The sequence below is a fragment of the Arvicola amphibius genome, chromosome 14 (genome assembly GCF_903992535.2).
Source record: "Arvicola amphibius chromosome 14, mArvAmp1.2, whole genome shotgun sequence".
In the NCBI taxonomy this organism is placed as follows: domain Eukaryota; kingdom Metazoa; phylum Chordata; class Mammalia; order Rodentia; family Cricetidae; genus Arvicola; species Arvicola amphibius.
The window spans coordinates 11,816,760-11,837,506 of NC_052060.1; the positions used below are offsets into that span (position 1 = coordinate 11,816,760).

At 47.7% G+C, this 20,747-nt stretch overlaps 1 protein-coding gene across 1 annotated transcript; it reads right to left on the reverse strand.

The window, feature by feature from the left end:
• Positions 1-1,345: 1,345 nt before the first annotated feature.
• Positions 1,346-20,390, reverse strand: Tent5c (terminal nucleotidyltransferase 5C). Its single transcript, XM_038312134.1, has 2 exons — positions 20,302-20,390; positions 1,346-3,130 (listed from the first exon to the last, which is right to left on the reverse strand). Exon 2 carries the CDS (start codon positions 3,101-3,103, stop codon positions 1,928-1,930), a length of 1,176 nt encoding a protein of 391 aa, XP_038168062.1. The 5' UTR covers positions 3,104-3,130; positions 20,302-20,390; the 3' UTR covers positions 1,346-1,927.
• Positions 20,391-20,747: the final 357 nt, after the last annotated feature.

Consider the following 20,747-nt stretch of genomic DNA (forward strand, 5'->3'; position numbering starts at 1 on the left):
CACTACAATGGCGGCATTCTAAGGTCATGGATGACTGATGATTTTCAAAGCTAGGTTTGCTTTTCTTTACCTTCCAAAGCTGAAGCAGCTCGGGTCCCCACACAGAACTCAAAGCCAGGAAATTCACAAGTAATAAAGATTCACAGGGCAGTAGAAACTAGTTACACTAAGTGGCTTCTGGTGACCTAACAATGTGGAGGCCAGTGAAGATGCACTGCAATCAACTCTTAAGGGGAGCAATATAGCACATTCCAGAAGAAACTTAAAAACACAGCACTAGAAAAAGGCCAGCCACTTCATTTGTACTAAACCTTTTTGCAAGAAGATAACTGGGTTGTTTAAAGCACATATGAAGCAAGGGCTCAGATCTTTGGATTTTTTTTTTTTTTTTAATGGTTGCTGGAAGTCAAAACTGAGCTCGTGGATCTTAAGGAATGACTTTAGAAATCAAGCTTGCTGGCAATACCGAATGCCTTTCCCACTGGTATCCTAATGCAATGCCTTCTAAATTATCCCACAGAAAGTCTCAAAGGGCGAAAAGTCTCCCCTGAACTTACTAGGTAAAGGTGACAGTCACCCAAATGTCTCCCCATGGCCTGCTAGCTTTGGACCAGCAAATAACACTGTTTTCCTTCTAAAGTGCAGAACATAAACATAATGCTTAAATCTACAGAATAAGAAGGGTCAGTCGTCGCTCACTTGACTCTTCCCCAAACACAGCAGAGTGATGTCAGAGAGCCTTGGTAGCTAGAACACACAAGGCTAGATGATGCTAAAGCCCTACTTCCCTGCAACTTGGAGAGAGGAAGTGAAATTCAAGAGAGTCCACCGTCACTCTTCTCCAGAAATTCCCAAATTATCCTGCTGTGAAAAATATATAGGGAATGAAATCGCTATTTTTGAAGGGATTGGAGAAGAAGGGGCCAATGTACTCCAGCAAAACAGCAGTCATGCTGGGAATGATGTCTAAAAACTTGGGCTTCCAGTTAAACCACGGGAAGAACCTCATGTCAGATACGACGGTGACTCTAAACACAACACAGCCCTTACTCTCAGGAAGATCAAACAAGAGTCGGTCATCAGAGAGCCAATGAAGGGGGAAAGACATATTCAATAAGAACTCCTTATAGAAAAAACAAAAACAAAACATTCGTGTTTCCTATTGACAACCACCACCCGCCACCACCACAATTCTACTTTAACATTATGTTCCACATTTTATTTTGTTTTCAAGTTACATTTCAAGAAAAGGTCATTTTTTTTTCTCTCCACAATATCTCAAAACTCCTTGATATAGCCCAGCATCTACCATAAACCACTTCCAACCAGATCTCAAGTCTCCAGCTATTGGCTTTGGTTTATTGATGAATGAAATACTCAGCTCTGCAGACAGGGACTAGACAGACACACTCAGTCCCGTGAATGAAAACTCAGTCACAAAGAGCACCCTGGTGTTTTATCAGTTTGGGGGCCGACTACAACCGACACAATAGGAGACTATCGGCACAGCTTGCGGATAGCGGCTGAGAATCCTAAAGGAGAGCCTGCAGAGGAATGTAGGCTTAGCCAAGAAGAGCGCCTTGAACACTTCTCAGATGCCACCCAACTCTCCCAACCTCAGAGACTACGCAGAGTTCAAATCCCATTTGCTAATGTCTGGGAAGGGACACGTTAGTGACTATCTTAGAAAGATGGAGAGAGGTCACACTTCCTATTGCATCTTCCAGAGTGGCACTGTGATACGTGTCCTTTTAGGGTTGGCTCAGGATAGTCTGAGGACCTAGTCCAATGGGTTCACAAAGAAAAGCAGAGTCAGAGCTGAGCTCCCCTTTAAAAGCCAAACACCTACATCTAGGAGGAGGCTCTCCTACCTGAGAGCCCCTGCCCTAAATGGGTTCCCACCACGGAAACCCTCAGGGTCTTAAGGTTAGTTACAGGGCAGCCATGTAGGATAAGGCTGGCTGTAGGTAACTGGAGGATGGGCAATGTAATAGTTGTTGAAGTTGCCGTCGCTGACATAAGGAGCCGGCTGGTAGTAACAGGTGACATTGGTGGCGCTGGGGATGATGTTTTGCTCTGCCAGCACTCGCAAGGCCAGGAGAGAGATGAGGTTCAGGGTCTGCCTGCGTTCATGCCCCATGAGGCACACGGTGCTTTCATTCACAACCCTGCGGAGAATCATGAGGTAGTCGTACTTGCTTCTCTCTTCTTCGGCGAAGTGGTTTTGAAGGTAGGTCTCCAGCTTCCTCTGCTGTTCCAGGATGTCTGGGAAGTCGATGAAAAACCTGGAGCACATGTAGCGCTCGAGAGTCTTGATTTCCTCCTGGTCTGCAGGCCTGAAGTCCCGCACCAGGAGGTTGCTGTACTTAAGAAGACCCCCGCCTCGGATCTCCTCAGGGTTCTTGGTGGCGATCAGCCGGTTCTGGAGATGGTCAAAGGCTTCCTCAAAGTCCCCGTACACACTCTCCCCGATCACGGTGGGGTGGAAATGCTCAGAGATGGGATTACTGGAGCAGTCATAGAAAAAGAGCAGAGAGTCTAGGATGATCTGAAAGGAGTCCACGCTGAACTCAAACTGGCGCCGGATTGAGTCAACGAACTTGAGCTCCACGTTCCTGCCATTCTTGTTGGAGAGGGAAATCAGGCTCCAGCGGTCTGCGTCTGTGCAAACCTTCACCAGCTTCTGCACATAGGCCTCCTTCAGGGTCACCGGGCTGATTTTGAGCTTGTTCACGCCCTCTGGCAGAAAGTTCAGAAGGGAACACAAGACCACATCTCTCACCAGCTGAAATTCTGCCTCTGTGGGAAGAGCCACGTGAAAGATGAGATCCAGATCTTTGCAACCCAGGCCGTTGTCTTTGACCAAAACGTGGCCAGCCGCAGAGCCATTCAGTCGGACGTCCTGAACCTTGATGCCCGCCTCCTCCAGCCGACTGCGGACAGTCTGGACGATGTCCTTAAGGGTGATCTCCAAGGTTGGAAAGTTGCCTCGTCCATGGATGGGTACGACCTCAGTCAGGACCTCATGCAGCCGGCTAACCTGATCCCAGTTGAGCACGCTGAGGGACTCACAGTCCCTGGTAATGCTGCCCTCCTCTGCCATCTTGGGGGATGTTCTGGCCAGGGGGAGCTGAAAAGGGGTGAGAGACAGAGTTAGATTCACATGGGCAAGGCAAAGCCAGTGGAGGAGCTCAAAGGTACCAACTGGTCACCTTCCTATAAAATAGCCATCAGCAATGCCTGCTAATCAGCATGGCGGCGAACACCAGATGCATTAAGCACCCCAATGCACAAGCTTCATTCTGCAGCAGGGTGGATGAGGGCATCGCTTGGCTTTGTGTGGGCACTCTCACTGTTGGTGATCTGCTTGTCCTATGCGGGGGAGGGGTGGAGCAGGCTGCTTTGTGTGAAGAAAAGTAGGCGGACTAACCACGTCACCCAAACAACATTAAAGAGCCTATAACAGTGCAGAGAAACAGAACCTGCTGTCGTGGGATATTTGTGCACTATGTGAAGATACACTTCTGTGATTGGCGGTAAAGAGCTGAATGACCGATAGCAAGGCAGGAGGTATAGGCGGGACTTCCTGGCAGAGAGAGAAGTAGTAGATGAATCTAGGCATGAGAGCGGCAGGGAACAAGTCCGACACACAGAATGGAATAGAGGGAAAATGTAGATTAATAAAAATATGGGATGACTCAAGTTATAAGAGCTATTTAAAAACAAGCCTGAGCAAAAGGCCACACTTTCATAATTAACACGTTTCTATGTTGTTATTTGGGAGCAAGCTGGTGGGACAGAGAAAGACTTGCTACAATCTGTGTGTTTTCCTAATTTTCTCTGGTTTCTATAGAAGTTACTTCTGCTTTTAGCTCCCTAACTACATTTTAAACTTGTAGATGCCTAAACACCTACTATCCAGTGCAACACAAACACACACATGCACGTACACACACACACACACAGACACACACACACACACACACACACCACTGCTCCATTTGTTGCACCACTTCCTTTTCATATATGGGCCTAATCTATCCTACAACAAATACTACATCATCTTGGACAGACCGGAGCTGTTTGTAGGATGACTGCTGTGGTCAGTCAGAAGTCAGGTGAGCTTTGCAGCAAGGATGCAAAGGATGCAAAAAGAGCCTCAGGGCAGGCGAACTTCCAAAGGCCTTCCGCAGAAGCATTCCTTGAAGTTCCTTAAGGGGAATAAAGTTAAAACTGAATCCGAGTCGGGAAAGAAAGCAGTTCTCATACTTCACATGCCAGAACCACAAAGTTTCCCAATAATTGTGTGCATGTGTGCATGCAGTGTGCCAGGGACTGAACCCTGGACCATGAGCATGAAAACAAAGTGCCTACCCTTGAGCTACACTTTTAGCTAGTAACAGGGAAGTATATCTTATTTTAAAGGAGATCAAAATGATGGCCATTGGTATCTCAGAAACCCAAAGAGCTTGTGTCCTCACATTGACTGGATGTCATCTAGACAGACACAAGTTGAAAAAAGAGGATGAAAGGTTTCCCCCTGCAAAGCTCTGTGCAGACAAAATTCACCCAGCCCCAGTTTCATTGTTTGGAAGCTGCCGCTTTTTAATGCACATCAGTGCACTCTCCTTGGGCTCGACATAAATTTTGAGCCTGCCCTGGTCCAGAGATTTGTGGCTGTAACAGTGCCAGAGTCCCACTAGTCATGTAGGGATGAGCTTTTACAGCACCCTATCGCAAAGATCATTGACAGTATAATACTCCAACCCAAGGAGGTATGTCATCTATACAACTCTGGTGGAAGGAAGTCAATACAACACACAGACAAAAGAACGGCTGTCTCTGTTGGGGCCAAAAGGAAAGCCACGAAAGTGATCGCTTACAGAGAGGGGACACAAGATAACAAAGCCATGGTGAGCTGTTGCTGGAACAACAGAGGAAAGGAAAGCAGCATATGGCCAGAAATGGCAATCATCAGGGGGTGACAGTAGCCTCTCAGGCCAGCACAGTTAACATACAAGTTCAGGGTCTGTCAATTAGCTCAGCTGGAAATGGACAGTCTCCCCAGAATTAAAGCAGTCTCTAGTGGACTCTGGGGTGTCTCTCCACTTGCTATAGAAGAGCATTTGTCAAGGGGAAGGTGAAAGAGTCCGCAGCTATTTAGACCATGGCAAGCACAGCCTGTGATGCACACCTAACATCTATTGTGCCTGGCATTTGCCTTCAAGCCAGATTTGGGACAGCTGGCTCTCTTTTCTCTGAGCTCACTATACTTGGTGGTTCTTTTTTTTTTTTTTTCCACGATCAGTATATATACGGTAGACTTGTGCCTGGACAGACCCAGGAAGGTATTATGGTCTGAGCCTTGTCTGGAGACACAGCTAGAAGCTAGACCTGCAGTCTGATGAGGTGGTGGTTTCAGTCAGGCCTGTTGGTTGAGTGGCTTTATGCAGTCTGTCACCTGTTACACTTCCAAAGGCTCACATGTTTGGCACAGGTCTGATAAGTCACAATGTGGTCAGCACATGATGCAAAGAAAAAAAATGTAAAAAAAAAAAAAAAAAAAGGCTCCAAAAAGAACCCTAGTAATGTTACAGCATAGAATAACCGTAGGAAAGGTCTTTGATTCAAGCTTTAAAAAAAAATTAAAAGTGCCAAAAGAAAAGTTATTTATATGGGGCTAAAGCTAGAACTGTTCTAGAACATGAGAGAAGGCCAACTGGGGACCCCAGAGAACCTAGCAGCCACAGCTCTCTCCTTTGGGGAAAGAAGTGTGTGTGTAAAGACGTCCATACAGTTTTAAGCTGGCAGCAAATTTGAAGCTGAAACCTATGTTAGACTGGGTATCTGTAAGGTCCACATGAGAGAAGGAGTGGAAACAGCCCAAAATGTTCTGGAAATGGAAAGGAGGTGACCTGCTGTAAGAGAGGGGAAAGAGCCATGAAAATAGAAAGTGCAATTGAAACTGTACAAATTGTTGGAGCAGAATTTTCTATGTAAATCAAATACATATGAAGATTTGGTATAAATTAGAAAGTATCTCAAAACAGCAAGCGAAATTAAGCATGGGGGCTGAGAAAAGAGGATTTTAAGTTTCGGACTAGCCTGGGCTAAATAGAGAAATCCCAACTCAAACAATAAACAACCCATAAATAAAAAAAAATGGTGCTGAGAAACAAACAATATCTGGATCCTTAATTTATATATATTTAAAAGCTGCCTGGAAATCTCCTGCTAAAGTAAGATGTAGTTGCTTAGGACAGGGACTAAAGACTAAGATCGAGTTCAGTAGATCTCAACCTTCCTAATGCTTCACCCTTCAATACAGTTCCTCATGTTGTGCTGACCCTAACCATAAAATTATTGCTACTTCATAACTGTAATTTTGCTACTGTTATGAATTGTGCTGTAACTATACCTGTTTTCTGATGGCCTTGGGTGACCCCTGTGAAAGGGTCGTTCAGCCCCAGAGGAGTCTTGACCCACAGGTTGAGAACCACTGATCTCGTTGGTTGGGTCGGGACTAAAAAGAACTTTAGGAGTAACTAAAGAAAACCCAGAATTTCTACACAAGTTCACACAGTAGGCGAGCCTTGAAGCCTTCTTAGACCACAGAAAACCAGTCACTAAACCAGGCAGGTTTGGCTACACAAAAATTAAACTATTTACACGATACAAAACATTCAGAAGGCATACGTTAAAAAAAAAAAAAACGTTCATAACTTTAGGCAAATTATTCATTTCCGTAAGGAAGAAGTCATTAATGCAAGACCCCAAAAGAGAAAGAGGAAGGAGTATAAACAGTGGCTCAGACACAAAATACTCAACCTCACTCAGAGGGTGAGCAACCTAAAACCCCAGTGCCTGGTTTTCACCCACAGCGGCAGCTCAGCTCCTGTATGGGACAGCAGATGCCTCTGGTGCACAGTCCCTGGGTTCTTTGAAGAGCTAGGTGAGACGCTCAACTTTCAAATTCCACTGTCCTTTGATGTGGTCCTACTTCTATCCAGTCTCTAAATTTTAGGCTAGTTGCAAGTATGCACAGAGACAGGCATTGGTGGAGAGTCAGGAGGCTGGGAAGACACATTGCCAACAGCAGTAGGGGGTGAAATGATTTCACGTGTGTGCACAGCTGTGCACAGACGCCTGCAGTTGTTCAAAAGGAGGGTGCCTGCGCTGTGTGTAAGAATGACTCGTGAGTGGGAAAGTGGAAGACCTGTGCACACAGAACTTCACACCTAAACAAGCACACATGCAACTCAGTCTCTACTGAGCGCCATCTTCAGCTTGGCATGGGAAAGAAGGCATTTTGTACCCTTTGGACTTAGAAGCACTCACTGATAAAAATTAAAAATCTCATGAAGCACATTCTAAGATCTTTATCTTTTGAGAATTCTACTCGGTTGCTCCCGGGTGTCTGATTTCTTCGGTTCCCTTCCCTGCCTCCTTCTCCTATCTATGCATCAAATCAATCAAGTCCATTTGGAAGCTTTCCCTGCTGGCCTCTGCAGGGGATGCGGGAAGAGGGTGACTGCCTTCTGTCAAGTTTCTACCGAACATACTCTAAAATAAAAAGACATTCATCGTTTGTGTTAAAAGAACAACTCAAAGTAACAGGCCTGTTCAACTCACACTATCTACTCAATGTTCTGTATCAAAATACTTTTTCAACCATTTCCCAGGGCAGCTACTTCTCACTTCAAATCTGTCAAAGCTGCCCTTGCTATGCCCTTCCGCCCTTGCTATGCCGTCTTGCTGATTATTGGCTAAAGGTGGCAAGAACTTTTTTTTAAGGCAGTATGTACATTTTCAGGAATTCAAGAGTCTTATGTTGGCATCTTCCATATTAATTTCTTTGGATAGAATTATGAAGAGTGGAGCAAACTCTGAGGGAAAAAATGGGAATCCATAAAAAGCACACTATGAGACATGGGCTGATGTCACATCCAGAGTATGACCTTTAATTCTCTCAATTTACCATAACTTAGTTACCACGAAGCTGAGCTGACCCAAATGCATTTATAAATTTACCTATGGAATTCTTAGCTCTTTAGAAAAGTAGAAATTCTTAAGATATTTGGCAGTGGGGTGTGGTGTTGGTGGTGTTGGAGAGATGGCTTAGTGGTTGAGCGTGTAGTGTTCTTGCACAGGACTTGGGTCTGGCTACTAGTTACCCGTGCCGGGTGGCTCACAACCATCTGGAAGTCAAGCTTCAGGGATTCTAACTCTCTCCCTTGCTTTTTGCACTCACAGGCACAGATCCACACACAGACACATACATACCCACATAATTAAAAATTAACAAATTTCTAAATATATATATAAAGATTCTTGTAACTATTATTGAAAACCAGATGTTTTCATATATCAAAAGTATATTCCTACATTACTTCAACATTGGTTTTACAAGAATAAACCCAATTTACAGCCCTGGGTGCTTAGATAACACACCAGGCCTGGGTTCAGCAGTTTCAGTTTTAATTCTGCTTTTAAATCAACACTTATGTAAGCTCCAAATAAAAGAATCACATGAAACAAACATGCTCAGCTCATGAAAGGCCCTAGTTAAAGGCAAATTCTAGTTAGCAGAATTAACACAATAGTGGCTAGGAAACAAATTAACTTGAAGCCCAGTAAATTCAAAGCAATGTTTGAGAACCAGATCCACTGTGGTTACACAAAGAGCAAAGGTGGGTACATCGATTTGAAAATCCAGGCACTTCTATAAGCCTGGATGGCCAAATGCCTACTCAGTTCACAATATTTGCTTTTAAATACATTCTTGTTTTATTTTATATGTGCATACTTATTTCATATGTATGGGTGTTTTGCCTGCATGGATGTCTATACACCACCATGTATGCAGTATCCAAGGAGACCAGCAACAGGCTTGAACCCCCTGGAACTGGAGCCACAGGTGGTTTTGAGCTTCCATGTGGGTGTTGGGACTCAAACCCAGGTCCTCTGGAAAAACAACCAGTGCTCTTAACCACTAAGCCATCTCTCTATCCTACAATATTTAATCCTTTTGATGGTCTGATTACTGGTGAACAATTATTTCTCTTAGGGACTCCTGGATTCCCGGGCTGCAGCAGCGAAGAAGAAACCACACATTGAGAGAAAAGGACTTGCACATGGCAGCAGACATGGAGGAAGGAGATAACGTGCCAAAGGGTTAGCCTGAGCTCCCTGAGGTCAGGGTAGATGCTCCGCTTGCTTTGTGTCACTGCCCAGGGAAGAGCTATACAAGGGGAATGAGCTGCAATGGAGACTCCATTTGGATCCCTGCTGCATAGCTTACTGAGGTTTCTGGCATAGCCAGGGGAGGCATGAATGGGCTCAGGCGGCCATGTGGAGGAGGCAGATATTTGAGATGGGGACATTGAGGCCACTTGCTTTCATAAAAGCCTGCGGTTTGATCAACATTGAGTCTTTTGATGCCTGACATTACACATGGAGAGTGGCCCCCGGAGTTTTTGCATGTAGAGAGATGGGTCTCTATGAAGCCAAGAAAGGTTTCTCCAGGCCTGCGATATTTAGCACGGAAGTTGTAAACGTGACTGTCTAGAAGGCATCAGGGAAACTGAGGCTAGAAGTGAAGTTCTCTTATTGGAGCACATCATTCATTCGAGATTTGGGGAAACAGAGCTACATCATCTTCTGACTACCATAGGTTTAAGAAAGAAAAGAAGTAGCCGGGCGGTGGTGGCGCACGCCTTTAATCCCAGCACTTGGGAGGCAGAGGCAGGCGGATCTCTGTGAGTTCGAGGCCAGCCTGGTCTACAAGAGCTAGTTCCAGGACAACATTCTCTTGGTGGCAGAATGCTGCTGGATGCTATCTTTAGAAAATAAAACATGCATCTCCCTGGTAAATCTTCAGGCCAGGCTAGCAGCTACCCATGGCAGGAACCAAGCCTGCGCACACACGCCTGAGGATTCTTTGTTTGTTTTGTTTTGTTTTATTTTTCGAGACAGGGTTTCCCTGTAGTTTCTAAAGCCTGTCCTGGAACTAGCTCTTGTAGACCAGGCTGGCCTCGAACTCAGAGATCCGCCTGCCTCTGCCTCCCGAGTGCTGGGATTAAAGGCGTGCACCACCACCGCCCGGCACGCCTGAGAATTCTAATGTACCTATGGAACCAAGACTCCCCCAGCCTGGGGGAGCGCGACTTCATACAATATCTCCCACACAAACTCTTTCCCTGCCCCGCTCTCCTGGGTACAAGAGAAGATTCTTGTCATTTTGTTGCATCTAAAAACACCTGGGCATTTAAGCAGAAGTAAAAACGACTGAGAACAGTCTTCACCATGCTGCCTCTTACCTCGGCGAGCCAGGTGAGGGAAACCCCCAGGTCAGGTTACTTCTCATTCGCCATACAGCGCAGGGTCAGCATGAGTAAAGGGAAGGAATTAGCAGGCAGAATTAGCGGCTGGGATCAGTTCCCATCTAACCCCTCACAAGCCAAACTTCCTGCATCCCCAATTTAAACAGTATGGCTCATAAAGAGAGCAAGAACCCATCCCTGGAGCCCCGGCACTAATTCTTGGAACTGTTGACTCCTCCCTCAGGCTTAAGGGGCTTTGGTGGGCAGGAGGTTGGGGGACACCAGGGAACACACAGGTCACAAGCCCACAAGTGCACTACTAGATAAGCATTCTTTACTGCTGCTCAAACATTTCTAAAACACAGAATTTACTGGTCCCAAGCAAAACAAAACAAAACAAACAAACAAACAAAACAAAAACACAAGCTGATGCTGATCCTAACCAACCGTGGCTCCTTTGGTTCTAAAGCCTGCACCAAAGAACTCCAAAGTAGCTTAGAGGTGGCTTCCAGAGAGACACTGATAATCACTCATGGGCCACCATGACTGGGAAGTCTCACTTTACAAAACGCAACGGCTGCACACTTGTTATTTCAAAACAAACCTCCTCTGGTTCTTCCCACATCCTTTTCCCACCAGGTAACTTCCACCCACCCTCCAGAAGCCCCATCCAGGCTAGTACTGACAAAGACAGGGTCCTCTGGAGGCGCTTTGCATGCCAGTAGCCACCACAGCTGTGGCCAGAGGACAGGAAACGCATCTGGACGCTCAGTCCGGAAATTTCTGCCACATCTCAGGTAGGCAGCAAGACAGTGATGTCAGGACTTTAACCGTGTCTGATCACCCGGTTTCTACAGAAGCACTGATGGGAGCACAATAGCTCAGCAGGAAGACCCACTTGCTGCCAAGCCTGATGACCTAGGGCCTGTGTGGTGGAAGAGGAGGCCCGACTCACACAAGCTCCCCGCTGACCTCCACATGTGTGCTGTACACTAAACAAATCCTCACGAGTCCTTGAAAGTCTTGTAAAGGAGATGCCATTTCCCCTCATTTCAGAAGGGGGGTACACTGGGGAACCAAGAGGACATGCACACTGGAAACTGTACGAGGACACCCTGCTGGTATGTGGCAGAAATGTGACTAAGAAGGTTTCTTACTCCTTGCAGGGGGGTTGCTGAGGTGTATTACAAGGGTGGGGAAAAACTTTTAAGAACTAGCTGCTCTGGTAGCCACAGGAAGGAGGTGGCACTATGCAGAAGAAACAGGAGAGAACACAGGAAGATTGTTTTGGTCAGATGGTGGCAGAGGATTCTGGCCACCAGAGTGAGGCAAGACCAGATGGGCAGGCGCTAAAGACTGGGTGACACGCAGAACTGAAGTATCTAACAGTTCCCCCATCGTCTTGATGACTTTGGGGTGTATCCACCTTAACTGGAGCTACCAGAACTGGAAGAGTAAGCACAAGCAAGCTAACAGTTAATGCTTCAGAGATGAAGGAAGGCCTAAGAACCCAACTTGGAGAGTGTTCCAGGAAGCCGGGGGTTGGAGAGGGGTGTGTGTGCTTGCTCATGTCAGAGACAGTAGGTTCAGAGGAACAGCGAAGCCAGAAATGGAAGGAGCCGGTCAAGAGGATGGTCTGGCAACACTGAGAGGAAACAGTAATGACGGATGGGCTTTGCCAGCAGTGGGTACTGTTCACAGAATAAACAACCATTAGGTTGTACTTTGGTTACTGGGAGATCAGAAGTGTTGATTCATGATAAAGCAACAGAACCAAAGAGATCTTCTCTACAGATGAGAGGCAAATAGGGTTACCAGACCCCCCAAGGGCTAGCCTCAGACATAACTGAAAAGAGAAGCAACCTAGAATAGATCACAAGGGACCAACCTCAGACAAGCCATCTGTCACTTCCAATGCACCCATACTGTTTGACTTAAGATTCTTTTACCTGAGAGAATAGAGCCAGAACCTGTGGGGTGTGTGTGTGTGTATACATGTGCATGTGTGTATATGTATATATATGTATGTATATGTATGCGTATATGTATGTGTGGTGTGTGTATATATATATGTGTGTGTGTGTATGTATATGTAGGTGTGTGTGTGTGCACGCGCATGCATTTAAGAAACTAAGAATTTGTGTCTGCTATGTTGAGTCCTCTCCTGATGAAATACATCCAAGCTTGATGACCAAGTATTTTGATGACCATGTACATCTACGGCCAGCAGTTGAAAAGTGAAGACCAAGACCAGGGTGGAAGTGGAGCTGGTCTTCTAAAGCACTGTCTCCAACCCCCTCCTTGGCCTTCTAAAGCCCTGTCCTCCCTCCTCCCTCTTTGACCTTCTAAAGTGCTGTCCTCCCTCCCTCCTTTACCTTCTAAAGCACTGTCTCCCCTCCTCCCTCCTTGGCCTTCTAAAGCACTGTCCCCCCTCCTCCCTCCTTGGCCTTCTAAAACACTGTCCCCCCTCCTCCCTCCTTGGCCTTCTAAAGCCCTGTCCTCTCTCCTCCCTCTTTGACCTTCTAAAGTGCTGTCCTCCCTCCCTTCTTGGCCTTCTAAGGTGCTGTCCCCTCTCCTCCCTCCTTGGATTCCTGGGTTTATAAAGGCCAGAAGTTATCTAGGGTCTAGGGCAGCATTTGGAAAAGCCTTCATTTGTTGGCTTCCAGTCCCTGACCACGGCCTGGAGGGAGGAGTCACATACTGGAGACTTCTTTACAGCCTCACATGTTAAGAAATTACATCCAACTGTGCCTTTAAACCCAGCAGTCAGGATGCACAGGCAGGTGGGTTTCAGTGAGTTCCACGACAGCCAGGGCTACACAGGGAAACCCTGTCTGGAAAAAGCAAAGAAAAGAAAGTCAGAGGCACTTGTGTGTTTGGAGTATACAGAATAATCTAGATGAGTTAGCCCAAAAGCAACAGGATCAGATAGAGTAATTTTGTTCTTCTTCTACTTTTTTTTTTTAAGGACAATAATGTGTATTCTACACCAACTTTCTCCCAAGATGCCAATGAGATATAGTTACTCTCCACTGTCAGCTTGATGGGTTCAGAACTGTGATACACAGTTCTGGGTATGTTTGGGAAAGCCTTTCCAGGGAGCTTTACCAGAGGTGGGAAAAGACCCACCCCAAATGTTGGCAGCATCTCCCCACAGGTTAGGTCTGGGGCTGAATAAAGACAAGACACCAAACTGAGAACCAGTGTTCATCTCTGCTTTCTGACTGAGACAAAATGTGACCAGCTGCCTTGCTCTCCCGCTATTGCGTCCCCCCCTCCCCCGCCACAGCCATCATAGCTTAAATCTGTGGGCCAAAATCAATCCTTCCTCCGTAGGTGGCTCAGGTCAGGGATTTTACACACGCACACATAATTAGTACAGTCCTGTTTACAATCAACCCACCCAAATGCCCATAATCCATTGTACCTCAGCTCACAAAAATAGCTGTCGCTGGTCAGAAAACGGTGCCCCAAGAAAACACTTCTGAGTCAGTGTGACACTGGACTTCACAGGTGGCTTTTTCTGCCTTGTTGTTCTAACACATTTTCTATTTTCTCGGAATTATCAGTAGCTAGTTCGCACTGATGTCTACCAAAGGCAAAAGGCTGAGATTCCCATGGCAGAGGCCCGAGGCATAGGATGGGGCTGCCTTGCTCTGCACCAAGCTTCTAGAGTCTGGGGGAACCTTCAGATTCTTGCTACCCTAGGGATGTCAACACCCAGTGGTTATCAGTCACTGGGCCCTGTCCAGACACTACCTGAACAAGACTCCAAACAGAAAGCTACTTCCCACCTTTCAAAATAGGATGCCTAAGCATGTGTGGGCAGAGAGATAATGCTGGAAGAAGTCATGGTGGGGCCAGCACAGAACGGAATCAAAACATGGGGGCAGATACTCCAAGAGGCATGATTGGGAAGGGCAATGCTCAAGAGAATGCCCTGAAGTCACTGCAAATGTAATGTCAGAGCACAGACATTGTCAGTGGACAGCTAGGCAGAAAGTATCTGAGTGTCAACACCAAGTACTATCCTCACAAACTGAACTAGAAATAGTAATTGTCGCTATACCACACGTTTCTAAATCAGAGATGCCACCAGTCCCAACTCACATGAAGAGCTCTCCAAACAGAGACAGCCTGTTGTTGTTTTAGAGGTGGACTAGATTAGGAAAAACAAGGCTCCTAGAGAGGAGACTGTTTAAGGAGGACCAAGCCACAGTCATCAGGTTTATTTCAAAGGCTGTACCACACCATCCAGCCCTCCAGCTCAGAGCTCTCAGAGCCATCAGCCATCCAAAACAAAGACTCCAGTCAGCTGAAAGTGGCTACAAGTACTGTCTTAGTCACTAGCAGCATCTTTGGGTCTTATCAGGAACGGGGCCAGTAACGCTTAGCTCTCAAATGCACACTTATCAGGGTAAGACAGGTATACACACCCCATCCACAGATGTCTGAATGTGAGCTAGCCTCAGTCTCAGCTCCAATGAGAACTTCACATGCCCCCCCCCCCCCGTCAGATTAAGGCTATTAAAACATAGCAGGCAGCTGACCTCTGGGTAGTAGGCACTATCCAGAACAGGCAGAGAGAAACAAGCTAAACTTAAATACGTTGTGGAGTATGCATTATGGGAAGACACCAAACCACAGTGTAGCGCTTACTTCTGTACCAGCTTTCTAAGAGCTGGTGCCCGACCAGCATAGAGCCCAGTGAGCCAAGACTCAAGGTCACCAGCATGATGGCCCTCAGACTGTCCCTAGAGAGCTCCCAGACATTTCTGCCTTGAAAGCTCACCCCTCTTGCATGTTTGCTCAACATTTTAATGGTTGCTAGGTTTTCATTAACGATACACTGTTGGCAAACTTTACCTGCTGGTAAAACTCAGCCCCGGTCGCCTGCCAATCTTAGGTTTCATTTGCACTTCTTCCAACTGTTGTCTAAGAAAAACTATCAAAACAGGAGCAGCGGAGGGGGGACTCAAACGGCCTGGGTGTTGGAGTCAAGCCTGCCCCGCGGGATGAATGTTGACCGGTAAGACGGTGTGATGACCGAATTGCCGCTCATCTGTTCAGATACCCAAGTCCCTGTTGTGTTGTAAGCACCCCAAAATGACCTCTGTGGTCAGAAGGCAGGAGACAAGAGACCCTTGCCCACAGAGCTGTACACACTATTCTGCGACTCTGCTCGGTTCACTATATAGAATCAGGATTTGAGGAAGACATTTTTGCACATGGTCTAGCCCTGCACTGCCCAATACAGCAGACTAGCCACGAGCCATGCAGCTCTTGAGGACTTTAAAGGTAGAATGTCCAAACAGAAGTGCATAGGGTATACAAAATGCACAACAGACTTCAGGGACTTGATACTAAGGAAGAATATAAAATATCTCTTTTACGTGTTTTCGCACTGATGACTTGACATACCGAGTTAAATAGATAAGTAGATCTATTGTTTGAATAACTTTTTTTTACCAGGCTCTGTTCCCATATGTCTATGGGGCAGCAATGACTGTCTGCAGTGGATGAAAATGAAGACATGAAATCCTGACGTAGAAAAGGGACAGTCTGCAGGCTCAGTGCCCAGGTGTCGCCCCAATGAAAGGCAGCTCACAAGGCAAGGAAGTCAGCATAAAGCCTACAACAGTCTGGAAGGGGACCTAGCAGCAGCGGAGCTGAATCCTAGATTCACCCCAGAGCAAACATCCCTGTGTCTTGGCCCTGTTCATTCCTCTCTAGTCCCATATTCAGGAGATAGCGCTATAGCAGCTCGGGCAGCTGCAGGGTCCTGATGCCCAGCTCTAACCATGACAAGCAGAGGCAAGGATCGCCACAGAGCGTGGAGGGGCATGGAGAGGCATAGCCAGGCCAGGTAGAAGATACCTGTGAGGCCAAGTCTGGAGAGAAGTTAAGGAGACTAGATGAGATAAGGGGATGGTTTATGATCCCTGGATAATTTTCTTCCACTCTTTTTTTTTTTTTTTTTTAAATAGAGGCCAGATGTGGAGACAATGGGGGACTTTTTTTTAAACCCTTAGTTCTATATTAAATTTTTGGAAACAAGAAAACATGCAAAAGAAAACCATAACACATTGGAGCAGAGAGATGTGGGATAAGGTGGCCCTCAGATGAGAAAAGATCTGTTGAGCCTGCAAAGGCCCCAAAGTCATATTCAAAGTTCAGTGGGGGGATGGGTTGTATTCCCAAATATCTAAGTCTGTATTTTGCAAGGCAAGGTAGGAACGACCTACTCATGGAACAGTACGGAAAGCATCTGGAATAGCATCTTAGAGGCCTGCAGAGAGACCTCGGGGATGAGCAGGTCCTGGGAACTTACTGGAGTGCTCTGCACTCAGGACTGAGCACGGATCAGAGACAGGGAGGCGTGCTGTTCCCTTCATCCAGTTCCTGTCTACAGTACCCTAAACCAGGTCAGTGATGACAGTGGGAAACAAAAAGAAAAAAAAAAAAGAACGAGTCAGCAGAGCCAGCAGCTGAGAGAAAGGCTGAGTGAGCTAGCTGGGGCTGGGAGAAGCGCGGCTGGGAGGGCTGGAGGGTGGAAGAGCTCAGGGGGTGGGGCTAGAGGCCGGCCGGGCTCAGGAGTTTCAGCTGTTGGTCAGTTTGCACTCCCTGCTCCTCAGCTCCAAACTTACACTGCTAAGGCGTCCCTGGAAAGACGGCCCAGAAACCGTCCAGCCTTTTAGATCAGCACTTCTCATGCAAAAAGCTCCATCCGGTACCTTGCTCCAGGAGGAGAATGCCCACTTCAAGCAGGCTTCTTTCTCTGAGGGAACAGCAGGCAGCCCTCAGCAGAAGGTCCATGCATACACTCTCTAAGCAGGGATGAGGACTCTGCAGTGACTACAAATCCCACTTTTCTGGGGTCCATGTGCAAGGAGGGGTTGAGACAGTTGAGAAAAGCAAGTTCTTCAAGCACATCAAGGCAGCCTAGCTGCTCCCTTGCAAAGCTCTTCCAGAGGCCTTTAGCATATCGTTCCTGGGCCCTCCCCAGCACCGGGCACCAAAGGCCACCTAGAAAGCACTTTCTGACTCAACCACCTAAGTCATCCAAGAAATAAACACCTCACAGTTTAATGACCCACAGCAGAAAATGCTCCGAAACCATAAAGCATCCTTACACACAGAGCTGCTTCATGTCAGTAATTACTTCTTCATATTAAGTTTTTGTTGTTGTTGTTGTTCCAAAAAGTTCTGCAAACACTTCAAGAACAAGCTACAGGGGCCAGCTGTGCAGAATATTAATTTGAAACAGTTCATAAGATCCCCTTACAAAGTCGGGTTGTGTGAAGATGCTTTCAATATCCATTTAAATTCTAAATAAAAGCTTCCTTACAAGGAATACATCCAATTGAAAGGTTAAAAAAAAGTGGGAGAAACCTCAGGTCCAAAAGATTAAGAGATCAGCTCAAGCAGCTTTAAACTCCTGAGAATTTCTTTAAATATGGAGAAGCTGGCATCATCAAAATACAGCCTCATGGGCTACAGTCAACACACCAAGATGGGGGAGGGCATCTTTCCATATTTTCCTGTTTCTTCAATAATGAGAGAGTGCAACAGACCACTCTTAGGCCAGGAAACACTGCAAACACACACACACACACACACACACACACACACACACAGAGAGAGAGAGAGAGAGAGAGAGAGAGAGAGAGAGTTCAGGAAGGAGATAAGAAGCCCCAAACACCAGCACACCAGCTTAACTCTTACAACACACCTTGGGCTTCTACAGCTTTTCTTGGTAAAACAGGCAAAAAAAAAAAAAAAAAAAAAAAAAAAAATCTAACCTGGGCTGCCCTTCCTTCTTCATTGACTGACTCCAGGATGACAGAGCCAAGAAGAAAGATAAAGACAAAAGTACCACTTAGTGGATGAAGCTGGAAAGCAAGCAAGGAAATATTCAATGCAGTTTTCCAAATCTGTAACAGCTGAGCCTAGCTAAGGGCCCACTTGTAAATCGTCTTCATTGCTGAGCTGTTGCTGGGATGTCTAGTGGGTAGTGCAAGGCAAGGAAAATCTGCCTGGTTTTGAACCCTGGGGGATGCGGGCTATGTGTGTGCCTGACTGGGAGATGGGGTGGAGTGTGGGGAGGCTGCATGTCAAGCTGAAAGCTTGGTAACTATACTGGCAGAAGAGCTGAGGAGTGAACCCCTTGGCACTCCTCACTCACGCTGACCAATGGGCCAAGAGCCAAGCCCTTCCCTCCAGAGTTCACAAACTAAATCTCTAGACACAAGGTAGGTATTATGGAGAAACTCACGCCGAAGAGTGTGACTGTTTGCTCTAGGGGCACACAGGAAAGTTACTCACAGAAGTCAGGACCTTTCTCACTGAGCACCCCACCCCCACAATTTGAATGATAGTGAGGGACAACCTGTGCAGATACTGGGATAATTACCCCAAACACCAAAATACTCCTTCTAACATCTAACTCACATCTGTGTATTCCAAAACCAAGGTGTCCCTTCAGAGACAAGGTTTTAGCTACCTGATGTCCATCTCCACAAACAAGAATAGCAAAGGACAGAACCACTGTTGATAGGGATGCAGCGGGGAGGGGAAAGTCGAGCTTTAATTCCCACTCCACACCCTTCAACTGCGGGGTAAAATGTGGAGGGGGGGGGGGACACACCTCTTGTGACTTCCAGCACAGTAGAATTCTTGGTAAGGTCTGCTACCACCCTCTTGGCTGCCTGGCAAGCTTTCTGGCTCACTCACTGTCTTGCCAAGCAAATTACACTGGAAGTTGCTGTAGCCGGCAATGGCTACCCTCACCCTTCTTCCCTGGGTAGAGGGGGCAGCTGGAAGTCTAATTTAGGAGGATCTAACCATCTTTACTTTACTTCCAGAATAACAAACTCGTCACAATTCATACGGTTACATATATCGCTGTTTTTAAGAAATCTGTTAATGTATTAAGTCTTTCGTTGTAAGCACTTTATCCTCAAAGTGAGGGGGAAGGGGCTTAAGACGAGGAATTAGTCACGGCCCTGCAGAAGGGTTTCTGCACATTTAAAGGGGGAGAAGGGAGAAAAGGGGCCGAGACAACCCAGATCTGACAGGTGGAAGTTCTGCGTTCTGGAAACACCAAATAGGCATTTCCTCACCAGCTCTCCTTGACTTTGAGACCGCCCGCCTGCCCGCTCGCCAACAGTCAGAACGTAGGGGTAAGGGCTACCAGCTGGCACTGCAGGTTCCTCAACTCCCTCTAATGTCCTTCCTACCCTCTTGGGGGACCGCGACGCTACAGGACAGCCGCGCCTCTAATTCACCACCAGCACCGCTATCAGAGTCAACTAACTCTACATGGCTTTCAGCCCACGCAGTAGGCAACTTTCGATCCCCAAAGGGGAGGAACCAGGTTCCCCAGTCACCGTATTCTCGAGAAGTTTTTAGAGAGACGCGCAGCTTCTTGGCCGCGCGCGATGTCCACAGTCCCAGGAGAGAGAAGTATCTCGGCCGCCATCCTGGGCACCGAGCCCAGGAAGCTGCCCTCCCGTCGCCTGCCAGGCTCTAGTCCCGGACCATTGCGTCTCCATCTACGCCGCCGAAACCGCGGGGTTCAAAATCGCCCCGGTTCCGGCCCTGGTGCACGCGCCACAGGGACACAGCGCAGAGCGGGAGGACCTACAGGCAGGGGCAGGGAAAGAGCAGGAGGCGACCACCACTCACTCTTCCTTTCGCCCGGTCAGCGGGAGCTCGCCCAACTTTGCCAAACCCCAGCCGCAGTCTCCGAAAAGTTTGCGCTCCTTCAGGGAGGTAGCTTGAGCCAGGGACGCTGGAGCCATGCGGGTCCCGACACCTGCCGGTATCTCCGCTCCATTTCCAAGGCATCCCACCAGGTTATGCTGGGACGGACCAGGGAGCGTGAGTGCGTGACTCCCTGCCGGACCGCAGCAGCATCGACCCAGCATCGACCGCAGCAGCATCCTCACACCTGCGGAGGAGGGGAGCATGGACTCACCTGGGCGCTGGAAGAGGAGGCGACAGAGGCAGGTGGTTGCCGTGGGCAGCCCCCAGCAGGAGCGGCGCGGTGACTACGGCGCCCAGACAGCTGCCGCAAGTGAGCGGTCCCGCCGCCGCCCCCTCCGATCTTAACCGGCCTGACCACTCCCCCGCGGCTCCCCGCCCCTGCCCCCGCCCCGCGGCCGGCCTCCCGGGGGAGCCAGGGCGGGGCGCGCCGGCCGCGGCCCCGCGGGATCCTTGCGCCCGGCGCTAACGGCGGGGGGCCGGGCGAACGCCGCCCTCTGATTGGCTCCCCGGGTCAATGGTTGCCGAGAGACAAGTAAACCTCCGGGGGCGCTTAGGGGCGGGGTGGCCCGGAGGCAGCGTTGCACAGGCGCAATAGAGAGGAGCTGTGTCGCCACCAATTTAGGAGTTGAGGGGATACTTTTCGTTCTGTCTGCTCCT